General features: G+C 47.1%; 1 protein-coding gene across 1 annotated transcript; it reads right to left on the bottom strand.

Moving 5' to 3' along the window:
- Window positions 1-4,899: 4,899 nt before the first annotated feature.
- On the bottom strand, window positions 4,900-9,999 carry LOC147100958 (uncharacterized). Its single transcript, XM_085966070.1, has one exon. It carries the CDS (start codon window positions 6,055-6,057, stop codon window positions 5,167-5,169), a length of 891 nt encoding a protein of 296 aa, XP_085822196.1. The 5' UTR covers window positions 6,058-9,999; the 3' UTR covers window positions 4,900-5,166.
- Between the last annotated feature and the right edge of the window lie 2,213 nt (window positions 10,000-12,212).

The raw sequence follows: 12,212 nt of genomic DNA, 5'->3' as shown, positions 1-12,212 counted from the left end.
TGAGTTAGGACACGGGGCAGTGAGCACAGAGGGTGATGGGTGAACGGGACTGGGTGTGAGTGAGGACACGGGGCAGTGAGCACAGGGGGTGGTGGGTGATCGGGACTGGGTGTGAGTTAGGACACGGAGCTGTGAGTTTTGGATGAGCTGAAGTTTACGGAGGGTGGAGGGTGGGAGACTGGTCAGGAGTGAAAGAAAGAAAGACTTGCATTGGAATAGTGGAGTCTGGAGGTAACAAAGGCATGGATTTCATTTGATTTTTTCCATTTTTGCCATTGATTAAGCCAACATCGGACCAAGTATGGCTGCAAATAGACCACGCCAAATCTGGTTGGTGCGTGTCAAGGGGAAAGCTCCAGTGACTGGGGTCACACCTGACACAAAGGAAATGGTGGTGGTTGTTGGAGGCCAATCCTCACAGCGCCAGGATTTGGTTGCAGGAGTTTCTGAGGGAAGTGTCCTCATCCCAATCATCTTCGACCGATTCATTGATGGCTTTCCCTCGATCATAAGGTCAGGAGGGTTCCAGTGTGCAGCTCCCTTCAGAACTCCTCCGATAACGAAACCATCGATGCCAGCCTACTGCAGGATCGAAGTAACATCCAGACTTGAGCCGACAGGTAACAATTGTGCCACACGAGTGCCAGGTAATGACCATCTCAAACGATGGAAAGCCCAGCCATCTACCCTTGACCTTCAACAGCACTGAGTACCCCACCATCGACAACTTGGTGGAGAGGAATCGCTTAACTGGACCAGCTATGTCAACACTGTGGCTAGAAAAGCAGAGCAGAGGCTTGGTATTCTGCGACAAGTGGCTCACCTACTGACCTCTCAAAGCCTTGCCACCATATACAAGACGGGAGTGTGATGGAAAACTCACTGCTCCCCTGGATGGGCGCAGCTGCAACAACACTCAAGAAGCTCAACGCCATCCAGGACAGAGCAGTCCCTGCCACCAAGCTCAATGTCCACTCCCTCCATCACTAGTGCACTGTGACTGCAGGATCCAAGGCTACCTCAACAGCAACTCCCACCCCTGCGACCTCTAACACCGAGGACAACAGCAGCATTGTCATGGGAATAACATCACCTAAAGTCACGCTCCATGTGACTTGGACATATGTTGCCGTTCCTTCATCGTCACTGGGTCAGCATTCTGCAGTTCTCTACCTAACACAGTTGTAGGAGCACCTCCACCGCACGGACTGCAGCGGATCAAGGAGAAGGCCCACCACCACCTTCGCGAGACAGTAAGTTCAAGCTTGGCAATATGGCTTACTTCCCCAGAACAACTTAAATAAAACCTGTTTTCATTCCTCTGTCCCAGTTACTCTATTTTCTGTTCTTTTCTTTATTTTTAACCTGTATTTCTCTTGTACCCAACACGTAAAGTGTCCCAGCACAATAATGCTTTCTCCAGCACACCCTGTGTACTCTTCCTCTCCTTAATATGTTGGAGCCGGTTGTCGAGCCTGTTACACTCCATGTGTACCGGGAATAGACTGGGGAAAGTGACAGGGACTCGTGACCCTGTGTCTCTGCCCCTTTGGCATTTGTTGCACGTTGCGGGTGGGTCTGGGGGCAAACCGGAGCTTCATTACAATATTAAAATTGGGAAAACGAAGTCCTGCATGCCATTTTCTGACGGTTGTGTATGCAGAGAGTCCGTCCTTAATTATATTCGTAGAATCACACAGCATAGAAAGAGGCCATTCGGCCCACCGTGCCTGTGCCAGCTCTTTGAACAAGCTCTCCAATTAGTCCCACTCCCCCCTGCTCTTTCCCCACAGCCCTGCAAATTTTTCCTTTTTTAGTATTTAAACAATTGGCTTTTGAAAGTTACTATTGAATCTGCTTCCACCGCCCTTTCAGGCAGCGCATTCCAGGTCACAACAACTCGCTGCGTAAAATGAATTCTCCTCATCTCCCCCCTGGTCTTTTTACCAATTACCTTCACTCTGTGTCCTCTGGTTACTGACCTTCCTGCCACTGGAAACAGTTTCTCCTTATTTACTCTATCAAATCCCCTCATGATTTTGAACCCCTCGATTAAATAACTGTTAAATATTCTTGTCATTTATGTGTCCAGGGCTGCTGGGGACCAGGAATTGGGCGTCCATTTGAAGGGCACAGTAATGGCAAGGTCTGTGTTTTTGATGCAATCTTTTTGCCTGACTTTCACTTTCTTTCCTGCGATGCACATAAACGGGGTTTTCGCAGAATTCCTGGCTGCAGAGCAGGAGAGGCCAAGGAAATTCATGGTGTTAGCTTCTCATGAACTTTTGTGCCAATTGTTCTAAAAATATTTTCCTCCTAACAGTGCTGCTAGCATCAGTGAGGTTCCCAATGGGAACGCCCCGATCTCCGGCGTTTGACAGAAGAGGACCAAAAACAGGAATGCCAACAAGTCAGGCTTCATGAAAAGATGTCTAGGCCCACCCACCAGTTACACAGTGAGTGATCCTTACCCTGAATAAACAGTAACTCTGTACAGTTACAGTGAGTGACCCTTACCCTGAATAAACAGTAACTCTGTACAGTTACAGTGAGTGACCCTTACCCTGAATAAACAGTGACTCTGTACAGTTACACAGTGAGTGACCCTTACCCTGAATAAACAGTGACTCTGTACAGTTACACAGTGAGTGACCCTTACCCTGAATAAACAGTGACTCTGTACAGTTACACAGTGAGTGACCCTTACCCTGAATAAACAGTAACTCTGTACAGTTACAGTGAGTGACCCTTACCCTGAATAAACAGTGAGTCTGTACAGTTACACAGTGAGTGACCCTTACCCTGAATAAACAGTGACTCTGTACAGTTACACAGTGAGTGACCCTTACCCTGAATAAACAGTGACTCTGTACAGTTACACAGTGAGTGACCCTTACCCTGAATAAACAGTGACTCTGTACAGTTACAGTGAGTGACCCTTACCCTGAATAAACAGTAACTCTGTACAGTTACAGTGAGTGACCCTTACCCTGAATAAACAGTGACTCTGTACAGTTACACAGTGAGTGACCCTTACCCTGAATAAACAGTGACTCTGTACAGTTACACAGTGAGTGACCCTTACCCTGAATAAACAGTGACTCTGTACAGTTACAGTGAGTGACCATTACCCTGAATAAACAGTAACTCTGTACAGTTACACAGTGAGTGACCATTACCCTGAATAAACAGTGACTCTGTACAGTTACACAGTGAGTGACCATTACCCTGAATAAACAGTAACTCTGTACAGTTACACAGTGAGTGACCCTTACCCTGAATAAACAGTGACTCTGTACAGTTACAGTGAGTGACCCTTACCCTGAATAAACAGTGACTCTGTACAGTTACACAGTGAGTGACCCTTACCCTGAATAAACAGTGACTCTGTACAGTTACAGTGAGTGACCCTTACCCTGAATAAACAGTGACTCTGTACAGTTACACAGTGAGTGACCCTTACCCTGAATAAACAGTGACTCTGTACAGTTACAGTGAGTGACCCTTACCCTGAATAAACAGTGACTCTGTACAGTTACACAGTGAGTGACCATTACCCTGAATAAACAGTAACTCTGTACAGTTACACAGTGAGTGACCCTTACCCTGAATAAACAGTGACTCTGTACAGTTACACAGTGAGTGACCCTTACCCTGAATAAACAGTGACTCTGTACAGTTACACAGTGAGTGACCCTTACCCTGAATAAACAGTGACTCTGTAGTTACAGTGAGTGACCCTTACCCTGAATAAACAGTGACTCTGTACAGTTACAGTGAGTGACCCTTACCCTGAATAAACAGTGACTCTGTACAGTTACAGTGAGTGACCCTTACCCTGAATAAACAGTGACTCTGTACAGTTACTGTGAGTGACCCTTACCCTGAATAAACAGAGGCTCTTTACAGTTACAGTGAGTGACCCTTACCCTGAATAAACAGTGACTCTGTACAGTTACACAGTGAGTGACCCTGACCCTGAATAAACAGTGACTCTGTACAGTTACACAGTGAGTGACCCTTACCCTGAATAAACAGTGACTCTGTACAGTTACACAGTGAGTGACCCTGACCCTGAATAAACAGTGACTCTGTACAGTTACACAGTGAGTGACCCTTACCCTGAATAAACAGTGACTCTGTAGTTACAGTGAGTGACCCTTACCCTGAATAAACAGTGACTCTGTACAGTTACAGTGAGTGACCCTTACCCTGAATAAACAGTGACTCTGTACAGTTACAGTGAGTGACCCTTACCCTGAATAAACAGTGACTCTGTACAGTTACTGTGAGTGACCCTTACCCTGAATAAACAGAGGCTCTTTACAGTTACAGTGAGTGACCCTTACCCTGAATAAACAGTGACTCTGTACAGTTACACAGTGAGTGACCCTTACCCTGAATAAACAGTGACTCTGTACAGTTACACAGTGAGTGGCCCTTACCCTGAATAAACAGTGACTCTGTACAGTTACACAGTCAGTGACCCTTACCCTGAATAAACAGTGACTCTGTACAGTTACACAGTGAGTGACCCTTACCCTGAATAAACAGTGACTTTGTACAGTTACAGTGAGTGACCCTTACCCTGAATAAACAGAGACTCTTTACAGTTACAGTGAGTGACCCTTACCCTGAATAAACAGTGACTCTGTACAGTTACACAGTGAGTGACCCTTACCCTGAATAAACAGTGACTCTGCACAGTTACAGTGAGTGACCCTTACCCTGAATAAACAGTGACTCTGTACAGTTACACAGTGAGTGACCCTTACCCTGAATAAACAGTGACTCTGCACAGTTACAGTGAGTGACCCTTACCCTGAATAAACAGAGACTCTGTACAGTTTTTTGTTCAAAAATATATACTTTATTCATAAAAATCTTTGTTCACGTACATGGCAATACAATCCACATCTGATACAATACACATTAACTGCAGTACATGGCACTCAATTTACAAATTACAACACATTTATCATTGCATATATCAATGCTTGTTGGAATACATTACAATACACATCACAAATCATTACAGATGAAAGCAGTACATGGTACTCTATTTACACAAACAGGTACATTTTCATTAAGCCATTTCTGTGTCATACGGCCCGAGGGGGGTTCTCTACTGGTTTCAGCCCCTCAGTGTACACTGGCGGCTGGGCCTTAAACTGTGGCCCTTCCCCATCGTGCCTTTGCGGCGGTGGCACCAACCTTTAGTGCGTCCCTCAGCACGTACTCCTGGACCTTGGAATGTGCCAGTCTGCAACACTCGGTCGTGGACAACTCCTTACTCTGGAAGACCAGCAAGTTTTGGGCAGACCAAAGGGCGTCTTTCACCGATTTGATGATCTTCCAGCAGCAGTTGATGTTTGTCTCGGTGTGCGTCCCTGGGAACAGTCCGTAGAGCACAGAGTCCTGTGTTACTGAGCTGCTCGGGATGAACCTCGACAAAGACCACTGCATCTCTTTCCAGACCTTCTTTGCAAAGGCACATTCCAGAAGGAGATGGATGACGGTCTCGTCCCAAGCGTAGCCTCCTCGCAGACAGCGTGCAGTGGAGCAGAGACGTCGGGATCTGACGGGGAGGGCCCTTCTCACCACCAGCCAAGCTATGTCTTGGTGCTTGTTTGTGAGTTCTGGCGATGAGGCATTCTGCCAAATGACTTCGACAGTCTGCTCGGGGAACCATCCGACAGGATCCACCATCTCCTTTTCCCATTGGGTCTCGAGGACGTTACGTGCTGACCACTGCTTGACGGCCTTGTGGTCAAAGGTGTTTCCCGTGAAAAACTTTTCCACGAAGGACAGGTGGTCCGGCACGGTCCAACTGGATGGAGCGTTCCGCGGCAGCGTAGCCAGACCCATCCTTCGCAACACCGGGGACAGGTAGAACCTCAGCATGTAGTGACACTTGGTGTTTGCGTACCGAGGGTCTGTGCACAGCTTGATGCAGCCGCACACAAAGGTGGTCATCAGGATGAGGGCGACGTTGGGTACGCTCTTTCCCCCTTTCTCTGGAGATTTGTACATCGTGTCCCTCCGGACACGGTCCATTTTCGATCTCTAGATAAAGAGGAGGATGGCTCGGGTGACTGCGGCGACACAGGGTCGGGGTATGGGCCACACCTGCGCCACGTACAGCAGCACCGACAGCACCTCGCACCTGATGACCAGGTTCTTGCCCACGATCGACAGGGAGCGCTGCTCCCACATTCCCAGTTTCTGTCGTACCTTGGAGATACGCTCCTCCCAGTTTTTGGTGCACGCCCCGGCCGCTCTGAACCATATTCCCAGCACCTTCAGGTAATCTGACCTGACGGTGACGGGGACAAAGGATCAGTCAGCCCAGTTCACAAAGAACATGGCCTCGCTTTTGCTGCGATTAACTTTCGCTCCCGAGGCCAGTTCAAACTGGTCGCAGATGCTCAGCAGTCTGCGGACCGACAGCGGGTCCAAGCAAAAGACGGCGACGTCCTCCATGTACAGGGAGATCTTAACCTGAGTGCCTCCGCTGCCTAGGATCGTCACCTCTCTTATGCCCGAATCCCTCCGGATGGACTCGGCAAAAGGTTCGATACAACACACGAACAAGACAGAGGAGAGAGGACAGCCCTGCCTGACTCCAGATTTGATCGGGAAGCTTTCTGATTCCCACCCGTTGATTAGAACTGTGCTACTGATGTCTGTGTAGAGCAGTTGGATCCAATTGCGGATTCCCTCCCCAAACCCCATTTTGGAGAGCACGTCCATCATGTACGTATGCGATATTCTGTCGAAAGCCTTCTCCTGGTCCAAGCTGATTAAGCAAGTGTCCACCCTCCTGTCCCGCACATAGGCGATCGTATCCTTGAGTAGCGCGAGGCTTTCAGAGATCTTCCTGCCGGGTACGGCGCAGACTCTGTACAGTTTTTTTTTTGTTTCAAAAATATATACTTTATTCATAAAAATTTGTTGAGATACATGACAATACAGTTCAAATCATGTACAATACAAATTAACGTGGTACATGGCACTCAATTTACAGAGGCACGTTACAAAGCATTTTCATTACACATTTTATAAGTCAAACAGCCCGAGGGGTCAAGATACATTCCAACACTTGTCAAAATACATTACATTACAATCCACCAATCATATTACATATGGCATAATACACATTAATGCAGTACATGGTACTCTCTTTACATCAACAGATTACAAGTGCTTTTCAATTAACATGTTTGTACATCATACGGCCCGAGGGGTGGTTTACAGTGAGTGACCCTTACCCTGAATAAACAGTGACTCTGTACAGTTACACAGTGAGTGACCCTTACCCTGAATAAACAGTGAGTCTGTACAGTTACACAGTGAGTGACCCTTACCCTGAATAAACAGTGACTCTGTACAGTTACACAGTGAGTGACCCTTACCCTGAATAAACAGTGACTCTGTACAGCTACATAGTGAGTGACTCTTACCCTGAATAAACAGTGACTCTGTACAGTTACACAGTGAGTGACCCTTACCCTGAATAAACAGTGAGTCTGTACAGTTACACAGTGAGTGACCCTTACCCTGAATAAACAGTGACTCTGTACAGTTACAGTGAGTGACCCTTACCCTGAATAAACAGTGACTCTGTACAGTTACACAGTGAGTGACCCTTACCCTGAATAAACAGTGACTCTGTACAGTTACACTGTGAGTGACCCTTACCCTGAATAAACAGTGACTCTGTACAGTTACACAGTGAGTGACCCTTACCCTGAATAAACAGTGACTCTGTACTATTACAGTGAGTGACCCTTACCCTGAATAAACAGTGACTCTGTACAGTTACACTGTGAGTGACCCTTACCCTGAATAAACAGTGACTCTGTACAGTTACACAGTGAGTGACCCTTACCCTGAATAAACAGTGACTCTGTACTATTACAGTGAGTGACCCTTACCCTGAATAAACAGTGACTCTGTACAGTTACACAGTGAGTGACCCTTGCCCTGAATAAACAGTGACTCTGTACAGTTACAGTGAGTGACCCTTACCCTGAATAAACAGTGACTCTGTACAGTTACACTGTGAGTGACCCTTACCCTGAATAAACAGTGACTCTGTACAGTTACAGTGAGTGACCCTTACCCTGAATAAACAGTGACTCTGTACAGTTACACAGTGAGTGACCCTTACCCTGAATAAACAGAGACTCTGTATAGTTACACAGTGAGTGACCCTTACCTGATGATTATAGTAGCAATTTTGCATAATTACAGGAAGTAGAAGGGAGGTGAGCAGAGGAAGGCCCATTGATTGAATGAGGGTAGAGTGTGGAGGAGAGGAGGCTGAGTGACAGTGTGCAGGGAGTTTTACTTTCAGCTTTCCTTCCTTAAAATTCTTCATATTCTGTGAATTCCCAATTGTTCCCGATCTGCATTTTAAAATTCCATGCATTTCAACACATCAGGATCTCTGGCGGGATCCAGTGCTGCAGAGTCAGGATCAGGATTTATTTATTGCAAGGGTAATGGAGTATAAAAGTCGGGAAGTCTTGCTACAACTGTACAGGGCGTTGGGGAGACCACACCTGGAGTACTGCGTACAGTTTTGGTCTCCTTATTTAAGGAGGGATAAACTTGCATTGGAGGCAGTTCAGAGAAGGTTCACTCGGTTGATTCCGGAGATGAAGGGGTTGACTTATGAAGAAAGGTTGAGCAGATTGGGTCTATACTCATTGGAGTTTAGAAGAATGAGAGGTGATCTTACTGATACATATAAGATACTGAGGGAGCTCGACAAGGTAGATGCAGAGAGGATGTTTCCCCTCGTGGGGAAATCTAGAACTAGGGGGCATAGTTTCAGAATAAGGGGTCGTCCATTTAAAACTGAGATGAGGAGGAATTTCTTCTCTCAGAGGGTCGTAAATCTGTGGAATTCTCTGCCCCAGAGAGCCGTGGAGGCTGGGTCACTGACTATATTTAAGGTGGAGATGGACAGATTTTTGAACAATAAGGGAGTGAAGGGTTATGGGGAGCGGGCAGGGAAATGGAGCTGAGTCCAAGATCAGATCAGCCATGATCTCATTAAATGGCGGAGCAGGCTCGAAGGGCCGAATGGCCGACTCCTGCTCCTATTTCTTATGTTTTTATGATGTCTGGCAGGAACCTGTTGTGCAGAGTCAGGGTCACAGAGGATTTCTTGGTGAGACTATGCAACAGTTACTCAGGACAGCAACAATGGAATGTTAATGATTCTCTTGTTTGACAACTGTTTAAATGGTGAATGTTCTGAGTTCACAAGGTCTCAGAAGTTTAAATATAACTCTGCGAGAGGCATGGATGGCAGTCAGCTGATGAAAGTTCACAGATGCAGCAGCCGGGGAGCCCCGGACTGAATCCCGGAACATGTGAGATGTGCATTGACTGACAACCCAGTAGCATATATAAACTAAAGGGTACAATCCTAAAGGGGGTGCATGAACAGAGAGAACTGCAGGTATGTGTGCACAAATCGTTGAAGGTGGCAGGGCAGGTTGAGAAAGCAATTAAAAAATCTTACAGGATCCTGGGCTTCATTAATAGAGGTATAGAGTACAAAAGCAAGGAAGTTATGGTGAACTTGGTGACATCATCCAAAAACACAGCGTCGCTTTCCACATGTACGCTGACGACACCCAGCTCTACCTCACTACCTCTTCTCTCGACCCCTTCACGGTGTCTAAATTGTCAGACTGCTTGTCCGACATACAGTTCTGGATGAGCAATATTTTCTCCAATTAAATATTGGGAAGACCGAAGCCATTCTTTTCGGTCCCTGCCACAAACTCCGTTCCCTAGCCACTGACTCCATCCCTCTCCCCAACATCTGTCTGAGGCTGAACCACACTGTTCGCAACCTTGGTGTCATATTTGACCCTGAAATGAGCTTCCGACCACATATCCGCAGCATAACTAAGACCGCCTACTTCAACCTCTGTAACATCGCCCGTCTCCACCCTTGCCTCAGCTCATCCGCTGCTGAAACCCTCATCCATGCCTTTGTTACCTCTAGACTTGACTATTCCAACGCACTCCTGGCTGGCCTCCCACATTCCACCCTACATAAACTTGAGGTTATCCAAAACTCGGCTGCCCGTGTCCTAACACACCAAGTCCCGTTCACCCATCACCCCTGCGCTCGCTGACCTACATTGGCTCCCGGTTAAGCAGCGCCTTGATTTCAAAATTCTCATCCTTGTTTTCAAATCCCTCCATGGCCTCGCCCCTTCCTAGCTCTGTAATTTCCTTCAGCCCCTCAAACCCTCGAGATCTCTGCGCTCCTCTAATTCTGCCCTCTTGAGCATCCCTGATTATAATCACTCAACCTTTGGTGGCCGAGCCTTCTGTTGCCTGGGCCCTAAGCTCTGGACTTCCCTCCCTAAACCTCTCCACCTCTCTACCACTCTTTCCTCCTTTAAGACGCTCCTTAAAACCTACCTCTTTGACCAAGCTTTTGGTCACCTGCCCTAATTTATCCTTATGTGCATCGGTGTCAATTTTTTTGTCTTAAAATACTCCTGTGCCGCACCTTGGGACATTTTACTACTTTAAAGGTGCTATATAAATACAAGTTGTTGTTGTTGATCCTTTAAAAACACTGGTTCAGCCTCAACTGGAGTATTGTGTCCAATTCTGGGCACCGCACTTTAGGAAGGATGTGAAGGCCTTAGAGAGGGTGCAGAAAAGATTTACGAGAATGATTCCAGGGATGAGGGACTTCAGTTACGTGGATAGACTGGAGAAGCTGGGGTTGTTCTCCTTGGAGCAGAGAAGGTTGAGAGGAGATTTGATAGAGATGTTCAAAATCATGAGGGGCCTGGACAGAGTAGATAGAGAGAAACTGTTCCCATTGGTGGAAGGGTCGAGAACCAGAGGACACAGATTCAAGGTGATTGGCAGAAGAACCACAGGTGACATGAGGAAAATCTTTTTTACACAGCGAGTGGTTAGGATCTGGAATGCACTGCCTGAAAGGGTGCTGGAGGCAGATTCAATCGTGGCTTTTAAAAGGGAGTTGGATAAGTATCTGAAGGAAAAAAATTTGCAGGGCTACGGGGAAGGGCGGGGGAGTGGGGCGAGCTGAAGTGCTCGTGCAGAGAGCCGGCACGGGCTCGACGGGCCGAATGGCCTCCTTCTGTGCTGTAGCCGTTCTATGATTCTATGATTTTAGAGGGGTTTTTAGCCCTCCAGAGCACTTCAATAGAGTGTTGACCTCCCACTGGTGATTTACGATTTCTATCTTTCAGCTATTCTCGAAGCTAACTTACTGCGTTTTACTACCAAGGATTAGGCACAGTGGGTTCATACATCACCAGGAAACACAAACAGCTGCCAACAAAGATATGGCTTCAGGAGAATAGTTCCTCTCGAAACCTGTTCCAGGTCTTGTCTCTCCAGGGCCCACGTTAGGCCTGCTAGTCACAGCGAGTCGGTGGACAGTCTGAGATGAGCCCTTGCTCATTCACCCCGCCAGATGGAGAAAATGTGACGTCATTTTTTTGGTGACAAATTTCTATCATCTCAGATCCCCACAGATTTCAAACACATGCCACTTCATTAACATTTATTTTATCAACTCAGGCAATGGATATCTCAGAAAAAGAGGAGATTCAAAAGGAGATTTCATAATGTTTAGGGCCACTTCTGAGAGGACCAGACCTGGAATTGTCAATCTCACTCCGAGAGCGGGGAGCTTTACTCTGTATCTAACCCGTGCTGTACCTGCCCTGGGAGTGTTTAATGGGACAGTGTAGAGGGAGCTTTACTCTGTATCTAACCCCGTGCTGTACCTGCCCTGGGAGTGTTTGATGGGACAGTGTAGAGGGAGCTTTACTCTGTATCTAACCCATGCTGTACCTGCCCTGGGAGTGTTTGATGGGGGCAGTGTAGAGGGAGCTTTACTCTGTATCTAACCCCTGCTGTACCTGCCCTGGGAGTGTTTGATGGGACAGTGTAGAGGGAGCTTTACTCTGTATCTATCCCCGTGCTGTACCTGCCCTGGGAGTGTTTGATGGGGGCAGTGTAGAGGGAGCTTTACTCTGTATCTAACCCGTGCTGTAACTGCCCTGGAAGTGTTTGATGGGACAGTGTAGAGGGAGCTTTACTCTGTATCTAACCCGTGCTGTACCTGCCCTGGGAGTGTTTGATGCGACAGTGTAGAGGGAGTGTGCTGTCTCTCCCTCTAACTTAACCTT

The sequence above is a fragment of the Somniosus microcephalus genome, chromosome 24 (genome assembly GCF_052327205.1).
Source record: "Somniosus microcephalus isolate GS21.2 chromosome 24, FLI_Smic_1.0, whole genome shotgun sequence".
Lineage (NCBI taxonomy): Eukaryota > Metazoa > Chordata > Chondrichthyes > Squaliformes > Somniosidae > Somniosus > Somniosus microcephalus.
Note: the sequence above shows the minus strand (reverse complement) of the source record. Positions and strands in the feature narration are given on the sequence as shown.

Bases quoted from the DNA above. Each gene is read 5' to 3' on its own strand.
- LOC147100958 (XM_085966070.1), bottom strand. From the start codon at position 6,057: ATGGACCGTGTCCGGAGGGACACGATGTACAAATCTCCAGAGAAAGGG.